At 55.2% G+C, this 26,782-nt stretch overlaps 4 protein-coding genes across 12 annotated transcripts in view; 1 reads left to right on the forward strand and 3 right to left on the reverse strand.

The window, feature by feature from the left end:
• The first annotated feature begins 3,540 nt into the window (after window positions 1–3,540).
• PKMYT1 (protein kinase, membrane associated tyrosine/threonine 1) lies at window positions 3,541–12,387 on the forward strand. 2 transcript variants are annotated; one of them, XM_023521242.1, is made up of 8 exons: window positions 3,541–3,750; window positions 8,050–8,559; window positions 9,356–9,849; window positions 10,486–10,592; window positions 10,728–10,900; window positions 10,960–11,141; window positions 11,962–12,039; window positions 12,120–12,387. In XM_023521242.1, exons 2-8 carry the CDS (start codon window positions 8,209–8,211, stop codon window positions 12,229–12,231), a joined length of 1,497 nt encoding a protein of 498 aa, XP_023377010.1. In that variant the 5' UTR covers window positions 3,541–3,750; window positions 8,050–8,208; the 3' UTR covers window positions 12,232–12,387. The 2 variants fall into 2 exon arrangements, with proteins under 2 accessions (XP_023377010.1, XP_011374883.1); XM_011376581.2 differs by having other exon boundaries at window positions 10,984–11,141.
• A 444-nt stretch (window positions 12,388–12,831) lies between these two features.
• On the reverse strand, window positions 12,832–15,868 carry PAQR4 (progestin and adipoQ receptor family member 4). 2 transcript variants are annotated; one of them, XM_011376583.2, is made up of 3 exons: window positions 15,373–15,868; window positions 13,818–14,039; window positions 12,832–13,663 (listed from the first exon to the last, which is right to left on the reverse strand). In XM_011376583.2, exons 1-3 carry the CDS (start codon window positions 15,536–15,538, stop codon window positions 13,230–13,232), a joined length of 822 nt encoding a protein of 273 aa, XP_011374885.1. In that variant the 5' UTR covers window positions 15,539–15,868; the 3' UTR covers window positions 12,832–13,229. The 2 variants fall into 2 exon arrangements, with proteins under 2 accessions (XP_011374885.1, XP_023377012.1); XM_023521244.1 differs by having other exon boundaries at window positions 13,818–14,114; window positions 15,373–15,509.
• Window positions 15,869–16,927: 1,059 nt separating this feature from the next.
• Window positions 16,928–20,986, reverse strand: KREMEN2 (kringle containing transmembrane protein 2). Of its 4 annotated transcripts, none has more exons than XM_011376586.2 (9): window positions 20,531–20,986; window positions 20,116–20,290; window positions 19,231–19,322; window positions 19,006–19,130; window positions 18,654–18,690; window positions 17,968–18,300; window positions 17,776–17,901; window positions 17,614–17,692; window positions 16,928–17,368 (listed from the first exon to the last, which is right to left on the reverse strand). In XM_011376586.2, exons 1-9 carry the CDS (start codon window positions 20,661–20,663, stop codon window positions 17,158–17,160), a joined length of 1,311 nt encoding a protein of 436 aa, XP_011374888.1. In that variant the 5' UTR covers window positions 20,664–20,986; the 3' UTR covers window positions 16,928–17,157. The 4 variants fall into 4 exon arrangements, with proteins under 4 accessions (XP_011374888.1, XP_011374887.1, XP_023377014.1 ...); XM_011376585.2 differs by having other exon boundaries at window positions 18,654–18,807; XM_023521246.1 differs by lacking the exon at window positions 17,614–17,692.
• A 2,870-nt stretch (window positions 20,987–23,856) lies between these two features.
• Window positions 23,857–26,782, reverse strand: part of FLYWCH1 (FLYWCH-type zinc finger 1) — a 41,366-nt gene continuing 38,440 nt past the window's right edge. For 2 of the 4 annotated variants that reach the window (XM_023521224.1, XM_023521225.1), the window contains one exon: window positions 23,857–25,687. In XM_023521224.1, coding sequence (XP_023376992.1) covers window positions 25,671–25,687 — 17 coding nt within the window. In that variant the 3' untranslated portion in view covers window positions 23,857–25,670. The remainder of the gene's footprint in view (window positions 25,688–26,782) is intronic. The other 2 variants (XM_011376589.2, XM_023521223.1) reach the window with 1 other exon arrangement.

Consider the following 26,782-nt stretch of genomic DNA (forward strand, 5'->3'; position numbering starts at 1 on the left):
GAGCTTGAGCAGGAATCTTACCTCCCCAAGTCTATTTTCTCTCCTCTAAAATGATGAATAGTGCCACCATGTAAGAGCTGTTGGGGAAGCTACTTCACACCCTGTTTTACAGATGGGGAAGCAGAGGCAGAGAAGAGAAGGGAGCTGGCCCAAACTGAACACCTCCTAAGCAGTGGGGCTGGGGTTTGAAGCAAAGTCTGTGGGGCTCCTGAGTCCACAGTCCTCTACTCTCTGATACTCCACACATTTCTGGGCAGCAACAGGCCCCATTCCCCCAGACACTGCATTGTTCTCTTTGCCTTCCCCACGCCAGTCTGGCCCCACGGTGTCTGCTTCAGACCTGGGAAAGCTGAGGGCCCCCTACACAGACTCAGACACACAGACACTCGGCTTACTCCTCAGGATGCCAGGAAAGCTTGACGCAGGAGGAGATAGGCAGGGAGACCAAGAGGGGCCATGCAGGAGGTACAGGCTGGGTGCCTGCTTGGCCACTGCCAGAGCGAATGCCAGTACCACCACCAATGCCAGGCTGCCTGGGTACTGGCATGATGGACCTGTGAAAAATGCCTGCCAGCCAGGCAGCCAGCCAGTCAGCCAGGGGCCTCGGGCCAGCTTGATGCTGCTCAGAACCAAGACCAGGGCCAGGCCCAGTTGGGCACCCAGAGCCCTTGCATTGCTGCCACCCCAACCTCCAGCACAGTCAGTCACCTCAGCTCACCCCAGCACCACCAAGGCAAGTTGGGCCTGAGAGCACATGGACCACTTGGGGGATGAGAGAACCCTTGATGGAGCCTGGGCCGGGGCTACCCTCTGCTCCCAGGCATGAGGGGACATGACCCAGACTCTAGCTAGAGGAACAACTTTGAGGGCCAGAGCTAGAAGCCAAGGGCATGGTGACAGCTGGGGTGTTAAAAGCACAAGACAGAGGCCCAGGAAGCACGTTGCTTAAAATGGCACAGCCTGTGTCAACAGACTCCAAGCCAGCTGCTCAGGGTAGCAGCACCTGCCAGGGGGGAAATTAGGGGAGGACAGCTGGAGGGGCGGCCAGGCGCCTTCAGGGCAGACACCTTCTGAACCCCAAGCTATGTTAAGGGCTCCTCAGGTCACCCCCTTGTGCCTCTATCTGGCAGCTTTTCAGCCCCATTCCTGGCACAGGCACCTCTGAGACATCTTCCCAAGCACCCCTGGGGCACTTAGCACTGTGAAAACCTGACTTCTGTTAACTCCCTCTTCCCACTCACTTGTCAGTTTATTAAATCTATGCCAGCGTGAAGTATGGCATACATTCTGAAGTGTGCATAAGACAAATGTAAAATATAGAAATACCTATTAAAGAAAACACCTATGTAGCTGGCCCCAAGGTCAAGAAATAGAACATGGCTAGCTCCCCGGAAGCACCAATCACAATTTCCTCTTTCCTGCTAGGGTAGCCATGTTTATGCTTGTGGCCGTCATTTCCTTGCCTTTCTTACTTCACGTTATCCTGTTTTGTAGACTCATCCTAGAGGGACTTGGAGAGTCTGGGTGGGGCCGCGGTGCTATTGCCGCGACGGCACACACGGGGGCGTGTGCGGCTCAAGCCGGCTCTCACCTGGATGTGGGAATCCCGCGCCTGGGCTGAGGATTGGGGGCTTCCTGCTAAACCGAGCCCCAGCTAAGCCCTTTGGTTGAATCCTGTCAGCCTGCGTCTCTGTCCCCCTGACGCCAGGGAGGGGGCGGGAGTCCTAGCCCCTCTCCTCCAGGTTCGCCTTTTAGCCCAGATGGCAGCTTTGAAAACCAAGAAACAATATACAAATGAAGGGGTGTTACTGTTACTCATTAAACAATAAGTAAGCTCCTTCTGTGTGCTAGGCCCTGTACTAAGCACTTCGCATTCATTTTCTCATTTAATGCTCATGCCTCCCCCCTAGGAGGTAAGAATTATTATTATTACCCCTATTTTACAAATGTGGAGACAGTCCCAGAGACATAGAGAATTGTCCGTGATTGCACAGCTTCTGTGTGACAGAGGGGCCCTAATTCTCCATTCTATGGCCCATGCTCTTATCTGCTATCCGAACTTTATGTTATATCCCTTCCGCACAGTGAAATGTCAATTGGAAGCACGTTTTTTAATTAAAAAAATATGTAAAGTCACTGTGTATTAGACTTTCAAGAAGGAGCAGTTGGAAAGGAGCCTGAGTCCAGGAATCCTGGATATGAGGCTGACATTGGGGATGACAGCTGGAGAGGAGCCTACTTACTTCCCAGGCCTCCTGGGAACAAGCATGGGGTCTTTAATAAAGACCTAGCCTGAGTCACAGGGACTGTGGCTGCCAGAGATGCTAATGCAAAGGGTGCATGGTGGTGGGGGTGGGGGTGGGGAAGTGTTGCTGCAGCCCTCAGAGAAGCTCTGCGTCTAATCTGGGATGCCAGGCTGGTCCATGGCATCAAGAGTGCTCCTTGAAAGACAAACACTGCAATGGGTTGGGAGTCTGCTGTCCATGACCTTTCAGAGACTTTGGGGGAGGAGTTGGTCAACAAGTAAACCAATAAATAGAGGATAGAATTTCAGATAGAGATAAGCGCAATACAAAAATGATGGGAGAAAGAATGTGATGAGATGCTGAGCAGTCTAGGAACGGTGTCTTGAAAGCAGGACTCCTCTTCACCCTGAAGGAGCAACCCCAGCTGCACTAATGTTAGAAATCAGCGCTTGCTCTGTCCCTAAAAACTTTAAGGGGATCATCTCATTTGAATTTCCAGCTCCATGAGAAAAGCTTCATTAGCTCAATTTTTACAGGAGAGGAGACTAATTCGAAGCTCAGAAAGGCCCAGGTGCATTCCCAAGGTCGTTCAGCCAGGAAGCGGCTGAGGGAAGTGTGAGCTGAAGTCAAATCCAAAGAATGGGAAGGGCTGCCTCTGAGGTGGCTGAGGCCTGGTGGCAGGGAGGATCCCGTCTGGTTGTCTGGAAGGGCTTCCTAAAAAAGGCAGCTTTTCTGGTTCCCGAAGCAGCTCGTTCCACTGGTCGCGGGTCGGAGGAAGGTCAGGCATCCCCATCGCATTCCCAGTGTGGGGCACGGCATGTGTGAGGGGGAAGCCAGCGAGCCCGGGGAACTCCGCTCTTTTGGGATCCCAGAGGCCGCAAGGACTTCCTTTCCTGCCCTGAGGTGACTGCCTCCTGGGGCTACACCTGAGGCAAAACGCAGTGAACGCTCCTTTTACAGATGCGAAAACTAAGCCAGTACGGCGAGGGCCGTGGGTGACAGGACCAGGGTCTAGAGGTCAGTGGGTGTCGGGGGAACCAGGCCGGAGGGGCCCAAAAGTCGGCTGAAACTTGGCGGAGCGCCTCAAACACTCAAGGCCGCACAGCATAGCCAACATCGCCCCAGGCCGGCGCCAGGAAAAAGAGCGCCTGCGCAATGAGAGCGTACGGCCCGAGGAGACTGAGGGGCGGGGTTGGCAACGCGCACGCCAGGACGTGGCGGGCGGAGACCCAGAAGGCTGGGCACCTCTGATGGGATGCATCCGGGAGGGGGCGGGGAATAAGGCGTTCTTGGGCGGGGCCTCGAGGCCGGTTTGGAATTTTTGGCGCGAGTTAGCTCCGCGCGCGTTCACGGGCCGTTCCCCCTGGAGAGAGTCATTTTGCCTTGGCGTAGAGAGCTGTCGACCGAAGACCCCGGCCCTCCTGACCGCCCCGAGTGCTCCCGTGGCCTCTGCCAACCCGGAATCTGGGACCTTACGGAGTTGCGCCCCGCCCACCTGCCCCAGGTGAGCCCAGCCCCAGCCCTGAGTGTTCTCAAGCCAGACCGCGCTCCCGCCCATTCTCCTCCTTCCCCGCAGCCCCTCGCCTCCTGAGACCCCCTCATCGGGTCAGCCTCATCCACTCCCCACTCCAACCTTCTCCCTCATCCGCTTTCGACAGTCCCCCACTGTTGGCCCGGGTCCCGCCTTGCCCTTCTGCTAACCCCATTTTGGGCCAGCCCTGCCCCCGGCGGCCCCGCCCACTTCCCGTTTAGCCGCTGGGAGTGACTGCCCGTGCTGTTCTCCAGTCCTCCCCCAGCTTCCCTGTCCCCTTTCATCTGGGAGCCCCTTCCCCTAGCCACTTACCCGCCTCCTGGTTACTTGTCCCTCCCCGGGAAAAGCCCCACCCACGTTCCATCTTCAGCCCCTCCCCCGTGACAGATGATCTACTCAACTCTGTTCGCCAGGGTTTTCCCATGCCCACGGGGGTGAATCAGCTGTGGGCCTGCCCGGGAGGAACTCAGTCTAGCGCAGTAGACCGTGGTCAGTAGAGGTGTCCCGCCCAGCCTCTGCTCAGGGCCAGACTGGATTCATTCACCTACTACCTCCCCTGTTCCACCCTCAAAGCCGTTTGGCCAGGCCAGCTGTGCTAGAAAGTAAATGACATTGGGATGGTCTGAAAACCTGTTTTAAGATGCAGATGTCCTTTGACTCCAAGCCAGGACCGGGACTGGAGGCTGTACTTCTAACCAGTGCCCTGGGGTTTCTGACATCCCAGTTCTTCACTTTGAGAAACCCTGGGATGGAATTCCTGAGGTAAAAGTGGCAGAGGAAAGTTCCTCACAGTATGTGAGGTGAGGCTTCCAGACAGGCCCCCGCGTGGGACCTTTCCTCAGCCCTCACTCTCCCTGGGCCAGGAGGGCACACTTCAGATGACTCCTCTCCATGTTTGTTACTCACCCCTTGTTGGGTATGGCATCTTTTGTTACACTGTGGCTTCCTCTGAAAATTAAACTGTCCTCCCTTTTGTTTTCTTGTTTTTGTTTCAATTACATTATAGCAACACAACATCCCTCTCTTCCCCAACATATACGCCTGGGACCATTGTAACTGTGTGTCCTTTTAATGACTACTCAGAGCATTATATATTATTAATAAGAGCATTTATTGAGGAATGTACATGCCAGACCTGTGGCTGAGCCTTCCCTGAGGTCAGTATTACAGGTCCACAAACCCCTGAGGCCAGGTGTGTTTCAGAATTAAAAATGTGTCAGATTTTAGAAAGCTAATAGGGTTCTTATAACATTTATATGTAACACCACCCATGGGTCTGGGACATCATCCAGTAATCAAACACATTAATATTTTTGTCAAGAAATATATGAATATTCATACTTAGAGGAAAAAATAGGTTAGATCAGATTTTTCTAAGTAGAGTTTGCACGTAGATATCCAGTTGCTCCAGCACCATTTGTTGAGATTATTCTTTCCCACTGACATGTTTTGGCACCCTTGTCATAATCAATTGACTGTAACTGTGAGGGTTTATTTCTGAATTCTCAATTCTATTCCATTGATTTATATGACTGTTCTTATGTGAGTACCACACTGTTTTGATTTCTGTAGTTTTGTAGTAAGTTTTGAAATCAGAAGTGCGAGTCCTCTAATTTCATTTTGATTATTTTGACTCTTCATGAACCATGAATTTCCATATGAATTATCGGATCAGCTTGTCAATTTCTGCAAAGAATCTAGCTGGGATTCTGATAGGCATTGTGCTGAATCTATAGATCAGTTTGGAGAGTATTGCCATTTTATCCATATTAAATCTTTGGATCTATATGAATATGTAATGTCTTTCCATTTATTTAGGCCATCTTTAATTACTTAAAGCTGAGGGAAAAAAGGAAAGAAAGTATATACATGTAATGGTTGTCATATTGACCTTATTTACCACTTCTGTTTCTTGTCGTTGGTTCTTGTGGGTTCGAGTTAACATCTGGTGTCATTTTCTGGTCCAATATAGTTTTGTTCCTGCCCACCTCCTTTGTGCTGTTATTTGCAAGTATATTACATTTCTCTATGTTATATGCCCAACAATACAATTACATACATATTGTTTTATACAATTGCTTTTTAAATCAGTTAAGAGAAGAAAAGAGAAGAGACATGTATTTATACTGTTTTTTATATCACATAATTACCTTTACTGGTGTTCTTTGTTTTTTCATGTAGGTTAGAAATGCTGTTTGGGATCATGTGCTTTCAGCCTAAAGAATTTTCTTTCCTCTTCCTTGTAAATGGTCTATTAACAATGAATTCTTTCTGGCTTTATCTGGGAATGTATTTATTTTGCCTTTATTTTTGAAAGATAGTTTTATTAGATCTAAGAATCTTAGTTCACAGATAGATTTTCCCCACTCAGCACTTTGAATATGTCATCCTTTTGCCTTCTGGCCTCCACTGTTTCTGATGAGAAGTCAGCAGTTAATCTTGTGGGGAAGCTTGTAAGTAATGAGTAATTTTTCTCTTGCTACTCTCAAGATTTTCTTTTTGCTTTTGGTTTTCAGGACTTTTAATGTAATGTGTCCATGTGTGGATCTCTGCATTTATCCTACCTGAAGTTCATTGAGCTTCTTGGCTATGTTAATGTTCTTCTAAATGACATTTGGAAATGATATTTTTTCCTGCTCCTCTTCTCCCCTTCTGGTACACTCATTATGCTTATCTATGTTGGTTGGACTTAATGGTATCCGACATTTCTTCTTTTTTCTCTCTGTTCAGATTGCATGATCTAATCGATCTATCTTCAACTTATTTCTTCTGCCAGTTCAAATCTACTGTTGAACCTCTCTAGTGAATTTTTTTTTCATTTCAGTTATTGCACTTTTCAACTCCATAATTTCCATTTGGTTCTTTTAATAATTTCTATCTCATTATTGATATTCCTTATTTGGTGAGATGTCATCATGCTTCCTTTACTTTGAGTGTGGTTTTCTTTAGTTTTTTTGGACATTTTGCAGCTACTTTGAGGTCTCTGTCTGTCAAATCTGACATCTGGTTCCTCTACAGCCAGTTTCTGCTCCCTGATTTTTGTCTCTGTGTTTGGGTCATACTTTCCCATGGCTTTGCATATCTCGTAATTTTTTTGTTCAAAACTGGACATTTTAGATAATATGTTTTAGCAGCTGTGGATACTGGTTCCTCACCTCCTTCTGGGGCTTGTGATTGTTGTTCACCTGTCTATTTGTTTAAATTGTCTATTTGTTTATTGACTCGCTGGATCACTGTAGTAACATCTCTTTCTGCAGTATGAAGCTTCTGACATTGCTCCTCCAAGGGCCTAGCCCAGGGCAATGCACAGTCACCCTGGAATACCAGTGGTTTTAGGGGAGGCTCTCTTTGACTCTCCTTTCCCTGATCATATCCACCTGTTACGCTTCCCCGGTTGCTGGCTGTCTGCTCTATTGTTTTTGCCCTGAGGCATTAATTGCTCCATAAACTGATCTAATTAGATTTGGGCCCTTTAAAAGGTAGCTTTTGAGTTCAGTGTTTGAGGTTTGTTCTGAACCCAGGAAGGCTCTTCTTAGTTATCGCTTTCCTTGGTACTTTCTGGTAAACTATCTGACCCATGGTTTAGCTTATTGTGCTAACGGAGGCAGAAGCCTCCTCCTATTTGCTTAGCACCCAAACCTCCACTGATTTTGAGAGCACCTTTGAACTTGAACTTCCCATAGGGGCAAGGACAATGGTACCCTGAGTGACACTGCTGCTTTTAGGGTGGCTTCAGCATCTTGCCTCTCTCAATGTGGAACTTCCTTCTTAGGAATGAGCTGGGGCTTGAGTGATTGGGCTGCAGTATTCCCAGTCTACTGGACCTAAGGCAGAGCTTCTGCTCTATTAGGGGCTAGTGGAAGGAGGGAGCTTGGCCTCTCTGCTATACGCAGCTGGAATTTAGCCTCTGCAACATGGAACTGGAAGTAGAACATGAGTTTTAGATCACAAATATGAAAAAGCAAGAAAAACTTTCAGAATTAGACTTTTTTTTTTTTACTTTGGAATTGGAGATAAAGGAGTATGTGAATGTGTATCCCATACGGTCTTGGAAGAGGCTGCACATTTTGAAGTCAAATAGCAATTGTGACGAGGCAGGGATGTACATGCAGATGGTCTGGCTCCAGAACCTACCTTGGCTTAACCTCTGCTAGACTGTGGGAGCTCCAGAACATGGCCCTATGATTTTTAGTTTATGTTTCTATGACCTCCAGGTCTGTGTGTGCAGACTGTGTGCAACCATGTACATATTTGCCCTTTGCCTTTTCCCAGCAGGTGCTCGTGTCTCCAGGGCTTCCATGTTTAAAGCAGAACATGTGTGTGGAGTAGACGTGGCTTTCTACCACAGCCTCTCTGGGGCCTCAGGACAAGGCGCTGTCTGAGTGGACACACTGTTCTGTACTCTACATCTCAAGGCTTCCTGTGCTGGCCATGCCTGTGCCCACAGAGGGCACCCCGCCACCCCTGAGTGGCACCCCCATCCCAGTCCCAGCCTACTTCCGCCATGCAGAACCTGGCTTCTCCCTCAAGAGGCCCAGGGGGCTCAGTCGGAGCCTCCCACCCCGGCCCCCTGCCAAGGGCAGCATCCCTGTTAGCCGCCTCTTCCCTCCTCGGACCCCAGGCTGGCACCAGCCCCAGCCTCGGAGGGTATCGTTCTGTGGTAAAGCCTCTGAGACCCTGCGGAGCCCCAGTTATGACCCAAACCGGCCAGAGTCCTTCTTCCAGCAGAGTTTCCAGAGGCTTGGCCGTCTGGGCCATGGCTCTTATGGAGAAGTCTTTAAGGTGAGTGGAGTGACGACTCTCTGGGCATGTCTAGGGGTACCCTTTTGCCTCCCTTCCCTTGCCTGGATGTGATAGTGTCCTGGGCACCCTGTTCCCTTTCTCTCCTGACAGCCCACCTCCTGGGCTGCCAGGCTCCCCTCCTCAGTGCTTGGTTTGGCTGCTTTCTCATAATTCCCCACACAGACCCTTCCAAGGGCCCTCTTAGTACACACTCTCCACTTGTCCAGAGCCTGGCATTCATGGCGGTGGCTCCCGGCTGCCATTTCCTGCCCTGGAGCCAGCTGTGCTGGGGTTCTTGGAGAGCTCTGCCTGATCCCCGGAGCCAGGCCCCCAAATGCAGTGCACATCCTGCCCTCTGCCACCCCCCAGGCTTCAGGCACTTAGGCTACACCCTCCATATCACATTTTTTTCTTAAAATATATTTTCCAATAATTTATATTTCCTTTAAAATGGTAGTTTTCCTTATACAAGTACTACATGAAGAAATTTTTGTTGTTAAAAAGTACAAACAACATAGGCCTCTCGATCAGCTCTCTTTCTCAGAGAAAACCATTGGGCTTCTCAGGCAGGCATTCTTCCTTTCAGAACTTTCTTTATATACCTCTAGAGCTGACCATATAAAGACAAACCCGTTTATATCCTACACAGTGGATCACACTGCCTGTATTGTTCTGTAGCCAGCTTTCTTCTCTTTGCAATAGTCTGAGAGACCCTCTGGGTTAGAACTTAAAGGCCTGCCCTGCTAAGTGGTTGTGCCACCTCCCACCCCGCCTGTGAGCACCACCTCCCTTTCAGGTGCGCTCCAAGGAAGATGGCCGGCTCTATGCAGTAAAGCGTTCCATGTCACCATTCCGGGGCCCCAAGGACCGGGCCCGAAAGCTGGCCGAGGTTGGTGGCCATGAGAAGGTGGGGCAGCACCCGCACTGCGTGCGGCTGGAGCGAGCCTGGGAGGAGGGTGGCATCCTATACTTGCAGACGGAGCTGTGCGGGCCTAGCTTGCAGCAACACTGTGAGACCTGGGGCACCAGCCTGCCTGAGGCCCAGGTCTGGGGCTACCTGCGGGACGCCCTGCTTGCTCTGGCCCACTTGCACAGCCAAGGCCTGGTCCACCTTGACATCAAGCCTGCCAACATCTTTTTGGGGCCCCGGGGCCGCTGCAAGCTGGGTGACTTTGGGCTGCTGGTGGAGCTGGGTGCGTCCGGAGCCAGTGAGGCCCAAGAGGGAGACCCCCGCTACATGGCCCCTGAGCTGCTGCAGGGCTCCTACGGGACAGCGGCTGACGTGTTCAGGTGAGGGCTGGGCCGTGGGAGACCTTTCCTGGGTGGAGTGTGGTCAGCAGAGGGAAGGAAATGCCATTCTAGCCCAAAGTCAGAAAGACTTGGCCTTGGGCTGGAGATGCTGCCCTGAGGGTATGGAGGCCTCACCCTCGAGCTGAGGGGGTTCTGTCAGGCTGTGTAAGTAGGAACCCTCTGGAGGAGCTCCACTGGAGTCACTCATCTTACCACTTCTCCAGAGGCACTACTATTACGACATTTACAGGGGAATGGACATAGCAGGGTTAAGGGACTGGACCAGGTAATGGGTTCCATGGCCCATGACAGCAACCACTGCTCTGCCTCTAACAGTCTATCCAGCCAGATCCGTAGGACCATGATAGTAACACTAGCAACAATAGTAACCATGCTGCCTATCTGGTAGGGGCGCCAAGAGGACTCACCAGTGTCCTGTGGGCTGTACTGGGTACTAGGTCCATCCTTTATGATATGGTTTCATCATTGGCTCTGTTGGGGACTTCTCAGGGCCCCCAGTCCCTTTTCTACCTCCCTGGCTCATGGTGGAAGACAGCTGCTCTCTTCTCAGAGGCAGCCTGGGGCTCTGTGACCTAAGGCCAACCCTGCCTCTCTCTGTCCCTCACCTACCCCTAGTCTGGGTCTCACCATCCTGGAAGTGGCATGCAACATGGAGCTACCCCATGGTGGGGAGGGCTGGCAGCAGCTGCGCCAGGGCTACCTGCCCCCTGAGTTCACTGCTGGTGAGTGGAGGGCAAAGATGGAAGGGGACATGGTACCACAGGGAGGGCAGACTTGTGTGGAAGGGAATGTCTGGCAGTGTAGACTGCTGGGCTCAGGGTCCAGTCACCCCTGACATGGTCCTGTCCTGTGGACAGGCTTGTCTTCTGAGCTGCGGTCTGTCCTCATCATGATGCTGGAGCCTGACCCCAAGCTGCGGGCCACAGCCCAGGCCCTGCTGGCCCTGCCTATGCTCAGGCAGCCGCGGCCCTGGAGTGTCTTGTGGTACATGGCTGCTGAAGCCCTGAGTCGAGGGTGGGCCCTGTGGCAGGTAAGCCTGGCGAGGGTGAGACTATTCCACTCTGCTCCCTGGACCTGGGGTCTGCCTAGCCTTCCTTGATCCCGTCCCCACAGGCCCTGCTTGCCCTGCTATGCTGGCTCTGGCATGGGCTGGTTCATCCTGCCAGTTGGCTGCAGTCCCCGGGCCCACCGGCCACCCCACCTGGCTCACCGCCCTGCAGCCTCCTCCTGGACAGCAGCCACTCCAGCAACTGGGATGATGACAGCATAGGGTGAGTGAGAGCTCAGGATGGAGGGGTGGTAGGGAGAGATGGGCTGTCAGTGTGACCAAACCTCACACCCAGGTCCCATGGGGATTAATGGTAAACTGGGACCCCTCCTACAAACCTGGCCTCTATTATGCCCATGGAACAGGGCAACAAGGCTGGCGGGGTGCAGCCTTAGTTGGAATGCAGCTGTTTCTTCTAAGCTCATTGTGTGGAATGGCCACTGTGCAGAGCATAGCACAACTGGCAACTTCACACTTAGAACACTGCCACATTAGGGAGCAGTGTAAGGACCATGGCCCCTACTGCGAAAGATAGGCAAAGCAGCCCCTACCCTAGTTGAGGCTACCAAGTGCCCCTGCCTTGAGAGAAATTCCTTAGTCTCAGGTGCCTGGTGGCCAAGTGAGAGCTGTAATTAAGAAAATGCTGCAAAGGAAGGGGGTAGGGGGCACACAGTTCTTGGGAGGATCAAAGCATTAACTCCTTCCTTAGAAAAATGTCACCCTTTCACCATAGGGACACTTTATAGCAGACATGAAGTGCCAGATAAGCCTCATTTACCACAGGTTCACTTCAAAGCCAGCTCAGTTGAAGCCTGTCTTCTGAAAAGGGACAGTTAGTTGCCTTTGAGTGTGGACAGGTGGTTTTAAAAGTTGTGGAAGCGCTTCTTTCAAAGGGTACCATACTGTCATTGTCTTGGACTGTGGCTCCTGCTTGTTTCTAGCAGGAGCCTACACAGGGATAGGGTTGGCCTTGCTACTCCCAAGGCCTCCCCTGTGTCCTACCCACCCCTTAACTGCTTGCTTGTCTCCCCCACCCCCTGCAGGCCCTCGCTCTCTCCAGAGGCCATCCTGGCCAGGGCTGCCAGGAGCACCTCCACCCCACGGAGCAGGCACACACTGAAGTGAGTAGGCTCAGGGTTGCGGGGTGGGAGGGGCAGCTTTCGGATCTTGAATGTCATTTCTCTCTCTTCCGTTTCCCCAGGGATGCCCTTGACCTAAGTGACATTGACTCTGAGCCTCCTCAGGGCTCCTTCCCCTCCTTTGAGCCTCGGAACCTTCTCAGCTTGTTTGAGGACTCGCTGGGTCCAACCTGAGCCCCTGCTCAGCCTTGGTGCTTTTAACCTTTTAGCCTATCCCCATATCCTCCTGGAAGCTGGGGTCCCTCTGGGGTCCAGTGGTCCCTTCTACCTGGCCATGTCTAATAAAAGATGTCTGAATCTTGGGAGCACCCAAGCTTGTTTGCATGGCAACATAGCGCTTCCTGTCCCGTTTATTGATGTCGCCTAGGGTCTGAGGGCCCCAGGATGAGCCAAGGCTGAGCCCCGCTGCAGGGCCCAGAGCACCAGGCTAGCAAACTGGAGTTGGGGGCCCCATGCTGTGTGGAACAGATTTCCTGAGCAGGCACATCCCTGGTGGGTAGGTTGAGCTGTCAGAGCATGGCACTCAAGGTGGAGGGTGGGCCTCCAGCCCAATGGGGCCTGAATCCAGGGCCACTCGGCTCTTTACATCTCTATGCCAGTTGCCTGGAAAACAGCAGTAGCCCTCTTGCCCCCTGGAGAGAGGGGCTAGTCCTGCTGCTCAAGCCCCTCACTTCGCAGTCTGGACAGAAGGCAGAAGGGGTGGGCAAGCCTCAGGCTTTTGGAAGTGCTGGCATGCAGGGCCGAAAGATGGAAGTCAGGAATCGTGGGCTGGTGGCTGATCTAGGTACCCACAAGGTACCTTACTTGAAGGTCTTAGAATGGACAGGGTGGAGTGATTGTTCTGGGCTAGTAGGATTCCAACTGTCAGCCAGACTTGACCCCAGAGTCCCTCTGGCCCAACCCTCACAAGTCACAGAGGTTAAACTTCCTCAGTTTCTTTTTGGCTTGTACAGGAAGACATTGCCCTGGAAGAAGGCAAGGTGGGAAGCCTGGAGCCTCCGAGGCTTGGGTAGAAGAGGCTCATCCATAGGGAAGAATGGGTGAACAGATGAGAGCTCCCAACTGGAAACATCCAGGGAGCCAGCCCTTTGCAGACCAGCATAAGGAGGGAACTCTGGTGTTGTTGGCCCTAGAAGACCGTGGGCAGGCTGGCATGGTGGGCAGGCAGTGGTTCAGTCTGGGGGGCAGGCATGGTGGGCAGCCCAGAGCAGATCAGGCACAACGCCGGCGTGCAGCTGCAGGATGGAGCCCACACTGAGCAGGTGCATAATCTGGTGTGAGTTGCCCCAGTAGTCGAAGCGACCCGGTCCCCAGCGCTCTGGCAGGCGGGCCACGTTCACTAGCCCCCCAAGCAGTGCCAGCGCATCCATGCGCAGGTAGCAGGGCAGGGAACCTGGAGCTCCAGAGCCCAGCCCCACTCCTCGGGCCCCAAACACCAGGAGACGAGCACCAGCCTGCCAACCGAAAGCACGAAGCCGGGCACTGGTGGAGGGGGCAGTAAGGGCCCTCCAGCCAGCCACACCCGACAGCATGGTGTAGCCCACCAGGGCAGCCGGGCGCAACCAGGGCCTGCAGGCCAGGGTGCAATGGATGATGGGCAGGGCTCCTGCACAGAGAAGAGAGGCAGGAGAGAGCACATCAGTCTGGGGGGTCTGCCTGCCCTTTCTACCCAGGGCTCATGTGAGCATGCCCTGCCTCCCCCTCCCCAGTTGCCCCCCAGCTCCCATCCTTCAAGCCTCCCTCTCCGTTCTTTGGCTCACCGAGGGTGTTGACGAGGCAGACCCCACACATGTCCAGGGCAAGGAGCCGGGTGTACACAGGGCTGCCCCCTTGGTGGCACATGAAGAGGTGGTAGAGCACGGAGCCTGCAGGTGGTGCCAGGCAGGCCACACAGTGTGTGCCCCCCAGCCAGCCATCCTTGCCCAGTTGACCCCAGGGCATGGTCATCGGCAGCAGCACCAGGAAGCCCAGCAGGGCCAGCCCTGGGGGAAGGAGACAGTTATCCATCACACAGCTTTAGCGCAGAGGACAGGTCATATTCTCAGAGAGTCCATAGTCTAGAGACAACATGAGAGGGATGAGAGCAAGATCGTGACAATGCTGATAGCCAGCTATCACCAGACCTGGAACAGAGTCAGGCCCTGGGCTTTCAGGAACTTGACTTACTCAGCAGACCTCACAGTAGTTCTGGAAGCAGAAACCATTATCCTCACTTTGCAGGTGAGGAAACAACTTACCCCCAGGTGACTCCAGCAAGAGAGAGCTGGGGCAGTCTTAACTCCCAAGCTGCTCCCACCCCTGCAGCCATATCACCTCCCCTTGAAAGCTGGGGCCCCAACCTGGAACTTGGCCTCCCTGTACTAGCAGAAACCAGAAGTAGGCGTGACCTCAAGCTAAGTTCTGCACAGGACATGTGGGCAATGATACCAGATCCCAGGGCCACTTAGCTTGCTCATCCCAACCCCATGTCCTCTCCTCTCCTAAGTGACCAGACAAATGAAGGCTTTGGGCCTTTTTGTCTTCCATAAAGGGGAAGGGGGCTGAAAGGAGCTATTTTATCTGCTCCCCAGGCAACTCCTGGGTAAGCTCCATTTCTCCCAGCCGGGGCGTCCTACCCTCCCCGCTGGCACTACCCTCACGGGGTTAAAGGTGGGCACAGCAGGTTGGGGCCTCTGGCTGCCCACTCTCAGTAGGGTCTGGCCAGGCCATAGTTCCCCAGTGGGGCAGGTACTAAGGCTAGGCCCAGCCGGCTCAGGGCCCCTCTTGCCGGCCAGGGCAGGCCAAGGACAGACAAGGCTGTGTCAGCAGAGCTAGACCGGGCCGCGGAGGAGGGGCCCGGCGCCTGCGGGGGAGGGGGGGAGGAAGGAGTCGCCACCAGGCGGAGCCCCAAGACTGGGCTGCCCGGGACGGGGGCGGCAGGGCAGCCGTGAGGGGAGGGGTCGGGTTCTGGCTTCTCCTCCTGGGTCCCTTCCTGCCCAGGTAAACACCCATCTCTAGGACGGGTGCTGGCAGGGGAGGGTGCGCGGGGCACCAGGATTACGAAGAGGTTGGACACCAGGCTTCTCTCTGGGGCTCAGAGGGATTAAGCAGACTCGGTCCTCCACTCTGCTTCCCTCGCTTGCCCCAGGGGCCCCGCCAGGGGAGCGGAAGCGGGCAGCACCGTCTGGGACAATGGCAGCTTTGTCACCGCGGCTCCTGGCCGTGCCAGGGCTCAGGCAACCCAGGACTTGGGCGCTGAGGCATTCCTCGGCCTTTGGGCCCCTGGCCCAGAGAGGGTAGGGCTTCTGCGGGTGTGGGATGCGGGGTGCGGCTCACCGTGCGTGTAAATGTTTCCTAGCTCGTTATGCAGGTAGAAGAGGCTGCGCAGGCAGCCGGAGCCGCTGCTGGCTGGCCGGTAGCCGGTCAGCACGAACTTGTTGAACTGCAGGTGCGGCGGCGAGCTAGCCCAGTCCAACAGGCGCGGCCCGGCCAGGAACGCCATGACCCGACCTGGCGCGGGCGACCCGCGCCCTCCTCTTGCCAGGGGCCTGGTCCTCAGTGGGGCTGCAGCTGTGGTAGGCTCATCTCGGTGTCCGCCCACCTTCCAGTGCACGGTCCGCGCACGCGCCGGCCGTGGGGTCCCGGCTTGCGACCCACTCGCGCTGCGCACGCGCGAGCGTAGCGCCCCCGCGCTGGGGTGGAAGCTGAAGATGCGCTGGGCGCCGGAGCGCAGTGCGGCCCGCTTGGGCAGGCGCGCCGCAGGGACAGCTTGTGGCAGCTGCAGCGGCCAGTCGTCTCTCTGCAACCCTGAGGACGGGTGCGGCCGGACGCGGGAGGGGACGCCAGGCTCCGCCCCAGCCGGCCGCCCCCGCCATCCCGCCAGCGTTTCGCGCGCTGGGCTCCTGACGCAGTCGCTGCGAGGGCCAATGGGCGCGGCTGACAAGGAGGCCGCGCCCCGAGGCAGCCCAGGACTTCACCCTCTTAGCATAATATATGCAGTCCCAGCCTCGTCTGCATGGGGTGGCTGTTGACTTGGGACTCGACGTTCTGGTTCCCCCGTGGCTCTATCGGAGTGACCACGGCGCCTTGCGTCCCCCTGCAGTGCGTACCCGGGCTTTCTGAGCGACCCCAGGTCAACGCACCCTTGGGCACCCACCGTCCCCGACACAGCCCCACTACCCAGCCCTACTCCTCAGCCCAGGCTCTGTCCAAGGTACTGCCAGCCCGGAACATTCGGACGGGGTCAGGTCTGGAGCCAGGGCGCCCCCGCTCCAGGGGTGATCTCTCCACCCGCCCGGCTTCCCCAGAGCTCAACATGGAGCGCTAAGATGCCCAGGTTTCTACGGGTGTGCGTGACGCGCCTGGCGCTCTCGGGCAAGGCCCTACCCTTCGGGTCAGGCTTTGAACTTGAGCTCCAACAAAGTCTCTCTGTTATCGCCCATAAGGTACACCTACGGCCCCGCCAGGACAAGCAGGAAACCGAGGGGAAGAGAGAAGGCAGGGGAGAAAGATCGGTCCCCGCCTGGGTTCGTACTAAGGCGGGCCCAGGAAGGCATTCCTTTTGCTTAACACCACTCACAGCCGGCCTCCTCCTCCTCCCCTTCTCCAGGACCCGCCCACCCATCCTTTCGGCATTTCAGGCGGCTCTTTGTGTGGAACACCCTTAATTTGCATGGACACACCCAACCCTTCGCTCCAGTGTCTTCACATAATTTCCCACCACGTAAGAATTTACAGAACCCAGTACCAAAATAGGTCTTTTATTCAAAGTCTATGGCTGGTCTTTTGACCACTTTCGTTGATCTCTCACATTGCGCTTAGGGCGCAGTTCAGGACCATCCAAAGAGGGGCTCCAAGACCCCTGAAATCAGATCCTAGAATCAAGGTCTATGAGGAGGGGAGCTGATTCCTTTTGCCCTTTGGCCTCGACCATCTAGACACCTAGAGTCAGGCCAAGTTCCCAATAATAGCACCAGATGCTTCCTGTCCAATGTCTGGCATCTGAGATGACCAGAGGGCAAGCTGCCCTTTAAAAAGTGGAAGGCGAAGGTAGAGTGCGGCATAACGTCCCAGGTGTCCATTCCACTGTTAGAGGGTCCAATAGCCCCTTGGGGTCCCTAGTCAAAGAGCAGAGATGAGAGAACGCAGGGAACTCTGGCTGGAGGTACTCAGGGGGTGATAATTCGAAGCTAGACCCTCAGTCTGGGGGTCTCCCGGGGGGCAGGGCAGGGCCATCCCTCGAGGCCGGTGGTACCACACCGCCCAGCTTCTCCCGGAGCCCCGGGAATGCCCCAACGCCGGCGGACCTTTTCCCGGAGCCAGCAGACAGCTCCTAGAGAGAGAGTAGACGTCAGCCGAACCCCCAAACAATCCCATGTCCAGCATCCTGTTTCGCCTGCGATCCCATGCACGATTCCCTGTGTAGACCCAAGGCCTTATCGTTCAAAAATCCATGAATTCTTCCCAGCTCCGTTTCCCTCCTGGGCCTCATGTTCCCACCAGGGCCCCCGCGCCCCGGGGCACCAAGACATCAGGCGTCGGCTGGGTCACCCTCAGGCCCTGTCCCAGCGCCCGCACCGTCGGCGCAGCAGGCGCAGCAGCGACAGCAGCAGCAGCAGCAGCACTGAGACAGCCGTCACCATGGAAAAGACCCGAGCTGCGGGCACACGGGTGCGGTGAGTACAGGGCTCCGAAGGGGCTGCTCCCCAAATTCCCTCTCCTCTTAAGCGCCCGCCTCACCCCCCATCGCAGCCTCTGGAGCCCCAGGCCCGGGGCTGCAGCTCACGTTGGTACCATCCGGGAGCGCTGCAGGGGTCTGGGCCGAGCCTTTGGGGGGAGCCCTGTCCTCAGCGGCGTTCTGCAGCCCTGTGGAGAGGGGTATGAGGCAGGTGGCGGGGGAGCAGGTCCAGGGGGGACTGGGCGGGGCCTCACCGCGGTAGGTGAGCGCGAAGCCCTGCGCGTGGCCGCGCGCGTCGCTGCGGAAGGTCAGTAGCAGCGCGGCGGCGCGCAAGCGCAGCGGCCCCGGCGGCGGCCGGCGGGCGCCGTCGAAGGCGCTGAGCAGGTTGCCCGAGGCAGCGTCGCGCAGCTCCAGCCGGTCTCGCGGGTCGGCCAGCTCGAAGAGGCGAAAAGTGAGCTCCAGCGCGGCGCCAGGCGGGCCAAGCGCCCAGCTGCAGTTTCGGTCCGGCCCGTACTCATCCGGAAAGTCCGGGGAGTAGATGACGCCCTGAGGTGCAGTCCAGTTCCCCTGACAGGAGCCCACAGACACTGTGGACGGAGCCGGCGGTCAGAACCCAGAGACCCGCAGGATCTATTTTCACGGGGCGTGGCACCATGCTGAAATCCCGCACTTTCCAGCCAGGCCCCGCCCCCAAGTTGGCCCCTGCATTCTCAGGCCCCTTCCATGGGTTTACACTGATCCCTTGCTCAAATCCCGCTCTCAACCCCAGACCCCGCGCTTGGCCCCCAGGTTCAGGCAAATTCTCTCTTCGGGCCGTGACTCCGACCCAATCCCCTTCTCAGGCCCTGCCCCCACCCTGTGGCCTCCCGCATTTCAACCCTCCTAGCAGGGCATCGCACTCCGGATCCCACCCAGACCACTCCCCTTACCCAGGCCCCACCTTCGTAGATACCCAGGCGCCCATCGCCACCGCACAGCTGGCCTGGGTGGCCGAAGCAGATCTGGTCACAGTCGGTGGCTGGGGCTGGGTGTCCTCGGGCCAGGTCGGTTTCAGAGCCACAGAAGCAGGCATAGCCAGCCTCCACACCCGCCAGCTGAGAGCACAGACCGGGTGACCTCAAGGGCACGGTCTGGTGTAGGGATGGGGTAATGGGAGCCAGGGGTCGGGCTTGGAAGTGGGAATAGGGCTGGAGGTTCAGAAATCAGTGTCAAGGTTTGGCGTCAGAGTTGGAAGTTGATTTGGGTCCTGAGTTCAAGGTCAGGGGTCACTGGTCTGGGCCGGTGGGCAGTACCTGGTAGCCTTTCATGCGGCAAAAGCGAAGGCACACCTGGACCGTGAGCTTCGTTGAGGTGCCACTGGGGCCGCTAAGGGCAGGGGGTGCCCCCGAGTCCACAAAGCAGCCCAGGTACCCTGGCACTGATGGGGCAGAGGAGACAGGCTCTGTCCCGTGCCTCCAAAAGTGAATTTCACTCAGGCAGCCCAGCGCTCCCACCTTTGTCCAGCTGGGCCCACTCACTGTGACACGTGGGGATGTCGCAGTAGCGCCAGTAGATGCCCTCCTCCGTCTCAGCCACATAGCACCACGGCTGCACATCACCGTCTGGGTTCCTGCGGGTTGGGGGAATGTGGTCCGGGTGTTTCCCTCCCAAGGGCTGCAAACCCTAGGCCCCGCCCCAGGCTATTTGCAAAATGGCCACATGTATGGTAGAGCTCCTCTCCTCTCTGTCCGTCGACTTCCGAGTGCAGTGGGAAGTCATTAAACGGTCCTGACGTAGGATCTTAGGTCTTCAGCTGTTGCTAGGACGTGACCTCACATATGAGGACGCTGAGACCATCTGTAGTGTTCGCACCCCACCTCACCATGGACCTGGGCTAAGTGCCTTGCTTCAGAACCCTGTTTTAAAGCAAAAGTGGTGACTCCTATCAGCAGAGAAGCGGCTTCCCGCTCAGCTCGGTCTCTGGTGCTCCAGAATGCATTTGTGGCTCTGAACCCCCAACTCTTCTGTCACCGCTAATGATGCCCCTCAAATAAGCTGTATGGCAAGATCCTGACCCCTCACTCCAAGGCTCACTCTCTGGCTTCGCCTGTACGGGGCCCTTTGAGTGCTCAGGCCTGACCTGAGGTTCTGCAGAAGTGGAGCACCCAAGGCCGGACACGTGTCAGAAAATGTTCTGAACGCCCAGTCCAGACCCCAGCGTCGTCTAGGCCCTGTCTCCTAGCCCAGGCTCCACCCTCAGGCCCTCCAGGTGGACCCTGTACGGGTCCAGCAGAGATCTCCGCTCCGCCCACACGGAGCCGCAGCCTAAGGGCCGCGCCCGCAAGAGTACACCCAGTCCCGCCCCTAGCGAGGCCCCTCCCCCAAAGGCCCCTCCTCAAGCAGACCACGCCCCTGGCCCTCACCGGCAGAAGTTGTGCTTGCCCAGCCCCCAGCGACCCTGGGGGTCGCTGGCGCTGCTGTAGCTGTGCTGCTGTGTCTGGTCCCAGAAGAGGCACGGGCGGCCCGCCCCGCGCGGGCCCGTACGGTTCTGGTGGCCGCGGTAGTCGGCGCCGTTCACCTGGAAGCACTCGGACAAGCCTGCATGGCGACAGTGGGGCCTGGAGGGGTCCAGAGCTTCGCCCGACAACCTCCTCACTCCCTGATGCCAACTTTTGCCTGGCTCCCCAGCCAGTTTAACTGGCGCCCGCGGGGCCTTCGGGCTACTCAGCTGCTCCCTCCACATGTTCTGCCCGCTCCCAAGGCTCAGGACCCCGGTCCTAGGCGCGAAGGCGGAGGACCGAGTGGTAACCGAGGCCCCGTCTCCGGGTCAAGACTCACCTGGGCTATGCAGGCTCCCCGCGGAGGCCCCGCGTGGCGGCAGCATCGGGAAGAAGAGGAGGAGAAGCAGGAGGCCTCGCGGGGCCCGTGTCCTCATCGCCCCCAACCTAGGAGAGGTTGTTCTGGCCCGCATAAGACCCGTGCTGCCCCTGGGGTCGCTCCGGGGTCTCCCAGGCGACTGGGGGGCGTTGTCCTCTGACCGTTTGTCCTCGTCCCACTCTGAACAACGCTCTCCGTCTGGGACGGGGAAATATCTCACGGGGGTATTTGCCTCTCAGGGTTTCTGCCCCTGGAGGCGTTTCTCTGCCCCTGTCTCTACTGGGAGATCACTGGCCAGGGGCTTTCTCCGTTGCTGCCTCTCGGTGCTCCGAGTCTTGCCTCGGCCTCCACACCTGCCCCCGGCCGCGGCGCCTCGCGTCTGAGTCTCCCTAGCCCAAGTCTCTAACGCGCTGGCTCCTGCCCCCTTCGCGTCCCTCTGCGGATCCCTCCCCACTGGGTCCCACCCCTCCCCCTTCCCCCAAGGCCGGGAAGCCCCGCCCGAGACTGGAGCGAAGGCAGCAGGTCCAGACGCCTTCCACGCTCGCCCCGGGACCCTCGCCGTCCAGGCGCGCTCCCCCTCCCCCCGTCCCCCTCTCAGGGTCGGTGCAGGTTCTTGTGGGAGTGTGTGGAGGAGGACCCTAATGGGGGAGATACAGGACCCTCTCACGAGGCCACATGGCCCGGGACACCCGCTCACAGACACCCTTGAATGAAATGCACGCACGCACTCTCAGTCAACCATTCGTTGTCAAATGCACACGCGTACACCCCCTTTCCGATCCTCACGCTCTTCCCTTCACAGGTCCTGACGCCTCTGACCTGACTGTGGAAGTGCCACACCCTGCCCCCGCACCCTCGAAAGAGGCGGGAATGGTGGACGCTTAGTCCGGGACAGGCACTGGCAGCTGGTGTCTGGAGAAGAAGGCAGCTGCGTCCCTGATCCCAGCCTGTCCCCCTTCTCTTTCCACTCTTCTCCCTAGGATCCCCCCAGCCCAGGCTCGCCGGAGCCATCGCCGCGCGGTGGAATTCCCCCAACGGTGCCCCCCCACCTGGAAAGGGAGGGGGAGGGGAGCAGGCCCAGGCAGGCGTGGGGGGAAATTCCCCGCCCCCTACCCCTGGGCCCGACTCCTCCGAGTCCTCTGATCTCCCAGTGCCGCCCGCCGGCTGCCCCCAGGGCTTGGGGGTAGGCCAGCGCAGGTGCGTGGGAGGGCGGGGGCGGGGGCCAGGGAGGAGCTGGGTGGTGGCCGGGGGCCCAGAGCGGCCCTGCCCCGCCCCGATCCCTTGCCCCTCAGTTCAGCCTCCCCACCCTTCACCAGACCTACGCCAGGCTGTCCAGCCTGAGAGGACTGGTTTTTGCCCTCTCAGTACCCACTGCACAAGATGCGGGGTGCAGGCAGGATTCTAGAAAGGCCGAGGTGCCGCTGATGGTGATGAGTCCTGTGGAGACTTGGAAATTAGTGCCTCACACCCAGGTTCTTGGGTCCAGGAGTGGGTGGCGCACAGGGAAGCTTTCAAAGGAGGCGGGCTTGATGAGCCGCCTCCTGCGGGAGCCCAGTCAACAGCCAGACTGGCCTCAGCTCCCCTCCGTTTCCTGGCCCCACCCAGCACTTGACTGGTAACTGGTGACTGGGTAGCCAGCCACCCCTTGACCTGGTCCCCTTCTCTGTCTGTTCAAGAGCAACAAGGTTGTGAAGGCTCCAGGGGCATTGTCCCAGGCTCTGGCCCACAGAAAGTATCTAAGGCCTGGGACATGGACTGGGTGATGGGGTGCATGGCAAGCCTCACCTCTCACAGTCACAGCCGGCCAAGGAAAAGGTAAGATGGGGGACAGGGACAACCAGGACCCTATGTGCAGAACAAAGGTCAGTGAGAGGAGTGGAGGAGGAACTGGCCCCTTCTCTTGCTGGAGGGTGGACCAAAATGGATTGTCCATTTGGTCAACAGCACTTTGACCCCCCACTCTCCACTGCCTCAGTCTCCTGCATAGGGGGTGTCGGATGAGAGGGAGGTGCTCAGTTCCAGGACTGCAGCACTGAGATGAGGGGCATTGTCCCCACTGCAAGCTCCAGTCCCAGGTGGCTCATGGAACCTCTAAGCTTCCTTACTCCCTGCTGAAGGGCCCCAAAAGACTGGGGGTTTAAACAACGGAAATTGATTGTCTTATAGTCTGGAAGCTAGAAGTCCGAGACCAACATGCCAGTAGGCTTGGTTCCTTCTGAAAGCTGCCAGGGAGAATTTGTTCAATGCCTCTCAATTAGCTTTGGTGATTTGCTGGCCACCATTGGCATTCCTTGGCTTGCAGATGCATCACCCTGATCTCTACCTCCATCTTCACATGGTGTTCTCCCTGTGTCTGTGTCCAAATTTCCCCTTTTTATAAGGATGTCACTCATATTGGATTAGGGCTCACCCTACTCCAGTATGCCCTCATCTTAACTAATTATATCTGCGATGACCTCCTGAGTGAGTCGTGTGGTATGTGCATTCCATCTCAATAAAACTTATACTAAAAAAGAAAGAACTAGGCACGGTGGCACTGGTGGGCACTGACAACGGATGTGGTGTATAGGGACAGGCAAGGCAGTGTCAAAGACAGCTCTGGGTTTTTACTTGTGTGGTGGGACCATCAGATGAGGAGGAAAACAGGTAGAAACTCCCTTTTGCTGCCTGTGCCTGGTGCCCAGGGGACACCCAGGGCCAGGGCCCTGGAGGCAGCTGGACACACAGGTTTGGTTCCAGAAAGGAGGGCCAGGCTGTTGCTGCAGACTGACAAACCATGAACCCTAAAAGTGGCTAGGCAGAAAAGGGCTGAGGTCCAGCCTCCAGAATACCAACCACCAGGCTTATAGGTTGGTGGGAGCAGAGGAGCCCTTGAGGGGGGCCGGGAGTGTAGGCAAGGAGCAGGTGGGGAATCTAAAAGAGGGATCAAGGAGGGGGCGGTCAGCGCTAGAGATTGAGCTCTGAGAAGCACCTGCTGACTTTAGTGACAAGGAGGTCCTTAGTGCCACCCTGCAGAAGCTTTCTTGACAGGGGACAGAAGGCTGGGTTAGGGCCAGAAGGGGGAGTAGGGCCATGAGAATCATTTCTGTGATGTTCACTTTACAACCTTAGGGACAAGGACTGGAGGCCTGAGCTCCTAGAGCTGGCCACTGCTAGCATTTTAAAATTTGAGTTCTTTGTTGATACCTTTGCTAATCTTTGTGAACTTTTTATTTCAAATTTCATAATTGAGACATTGTTGCACGCTGTCATATAAAGGGGCTTAGATACCACCTGTGCCACACGGAGCAGATATAAAATAGGGTTTATTCAGGGAAACTAGCAGCAGAGTGGGAGCAGGGAAGGAGGGCACAGCCCCTCTAAGATGTTACTGTCTGCAGAGGGGCCAGCTTCCAAAAGAGGCATCCACCCCATGCACTTTGTTCTGTGACAGTGATGTGGCAGGGAACATCTCTTTGGCTCTGAAACTGTGGAGGAAGTGGACTTAGGAGGGGGACACTTCTGGAGTTCAGTGGCTGAGTGGCAGTGGGGCTACCCAAGGTGACAGCGTGTCCAAATTCATGTCTATCTGGGTATCCTCAATTCGAGCAACAAAGACCATCCATCTGTCCTCTAAGGTCAAAGCAGCTGCAGAGAAGAGAAACAGTATACCGGCCCTGCAAGGTGAATGTCCAGGAGGGAAGAAGCCTGCATCTTCCTCTGATTCTTCCCACCACGCCCTAACTTCTAGGTGCCTAGAGCCCAGCCAATGTGTTGGCCGTGGGACTTGGGACTAGGGAAGTTGGCCCTGAAGAGGCCCCACAGAGGAGGCTGCAAAGCATGTAGACAGTGCAGGCTCTGCAGGTGGCAATGTTGTGACTCAGTGCTTCTCACCAGGCACCTTAGGCCTGTGTAAGTTTCCCCTATTTTCAACCACGTGGCACTGGCATATATGGAGTGTGTGGCCAGCTGTTGTTGCACAAGGAATGTGGACACACACACCAGCTCTACGTGGTGAGATATAAAAGGTTTATTGGAGGAAATGGATAAGCTGAGGGACAGTAGGGCACACCTGAGGTGTCACTGTCCCATAGGTAGATGACAGACTCTGTGGCCAGCTTGGCAGGAGGGAGCCTGTCATGTGCGCTTCCTCTGCAATTATAGGGTGGGGGCAAGGAGCCTTGCTGTTGAGGACGAGGCTTTGTTAGCAAGCAGCAGCCTCTGGAGTTCCTGGGGACATTAGCCTGCTTTTCTTGGACCTGTTAGGCAAGCTCTCTGCTGTACTACCAGACTAGAGAAAGGGATGTGCCTCCACTGCCTTCTGGGTCTGCCTCTCCTTGTGATCCAGGACACGGCTGGCCTCAGCTAGGTAGAATCTGCTCAGTGTGGCTTCCTGCAGACATCTGGGCTGGCTCCCGTTGCCAGAAACGACACCTGCTGTGAGGATCATGGACACTGGGTTTAATTTAAGTTGGAAAACAGTGAGGGACAGAAAGTCGAAGTGTGTAGTGGGGCCTCTGGTTTGACCTGCTCTGTTTCTGTAAGGGACGGCCACGCCCCAGCAGCAGGTGGCCAAGGGGCACAAAGGCCCACCTGGCATCTGTCCAGAAAACACATGGGCTACTGGAGCTACGTAGAGCAGCTCAGCTCAGCTACAAGAAACAGGAACTTCCCAAGCGTGCTTTGGCCAAAGCAGGGCCATACCCAACTGGAAAGTCCTTTGGCAAAGTCATGTGCTCTGAAAATGGAAAGGTGTTTGTGGCTCAGGGTGGCAGAGCAGGGAAGAGTGACTTTGAGAAAAGATGCTTCTTCAGTTCTTTCAGAGGTCAGGCCTTCTCCACATCACGCACACCTGCAAGCCGCCAGCTCCCAGTGCTCTTTTTCGCTTTGCCCGCACAAAGACATCATCAGAGTATTCCTCCTGGGAGGCCTCTTGAGGAAGTGCAAAGGTCGTCGATGCTTTTGAAAGAGTGAAAGAGAGATTTTGTCCAGCAGCAGCTAACCAGGTGGGAAGCACTGGGATCTCATATGGACACAGAGCATCCTTGCTGCTAGTAACACACAAGGTTCCTTTGCTGGAGTTGGAGAGGAGATTGGCCTCACTGGGACTCGCTGTTGGGTTTTATGTCTTTGACCTTCCTGATTACAAAGAAACACATATTCAGTATAAAAATCCAAACATGATGGAAATAAATAACATAGGAAGTTAAGGATTCCTGTAATCCTTTTCTCTAGAGAAAACCATCAAACAGATCATTTTTAATATACACATATAGATACATCATATCAATTCCTTTAAAATGTGAGATTGTTCCATTTCTATATAATTTGAGAATTTCCAGCTTCCTACACTAGCAAATCCTGGGAGGAAATACCAACATGCCTGAGAAGTCCCATCTCCTGCTCTGGAAGTTGCTGGGCTTTTTCAAGATTCTTTGTCAAGAAACACAGTGTCCTCCTGTATTACTGTGATGGGTTTAGAAAATGTTTGCAAATTCCTTGATACTTCTCATTCCAAGTGGAAGAACCTAAGTCCTCTCCCTTGAGTGTGAGCTGAACGTGGTGACTGGCTTCTGATGAACAGAGTAAAGTAAGAGGAAGGGGTGTGACATTGGTCATAAAGTCATTGTGGATTCCTTCCTTTTATTTTTAAAATTGCTTTATTGAGCTGTAATTCACATACCATATGGTTAGCCCATATAAAGTGTAGTATATTCACAGAGTTGTGCAAACATCACTGCAAGCGCTTTAAAAACATTTTCACTACCCTAAAGTCCTCCCCTTCCTCTTATATTTTTGAGAAGTTTGCGAAGAATCAGTGTTAATTCTTCTTTAAATGTTTGGTAGAAGTCACCAATGAAGTCATTCATCTGGGCCTGGGCTTTTTTTTTTTTTTTTTGGTAGGAAGTTTTAAAATTACTAATTCAATTTCTTATAATAGATCTATTCAGATTTTCTATTTTTTCTTGAATCAGTTTTGGTAGCTTGTCTTCCTGGGAATTTTTTTACTTAGATAACTTCATCTAAGTTATCTAAGTTACCTAATGGCATCGTTCATAGTACTCCTTTATAAACTTTTTTTTTTTCCTGTGGGGTAGGTAGTAATGTTCAATCTTCCAGTCTTGATTTTAATAATTTGAGTCTTCTTTATTTTTAAAAAATATTTTTGGTTCAATCTAACTAAAGGTTTGTCAATTTTATTGATCTTTTCCAAAAACCAACTTTTGATGTTAT

The sequence above is a fragment of the Pteropus vampyrus genome, unplaced genomic scaffold (genome assembly GCF_000151845.1).
Source record: "Pteropus vampyrus isolate Shadow unplaced genomic scaffold, Pvam_2.0 Scaffold300, whole genome shotgun sequence".
Taxonomy (NCBI): domain Eukaryota; kingdom Metazoa; phylum Chordata; class Mammalia; order Chiroptera; family Pteropodidae; genus Pteropus; species Pteropus vampyrus.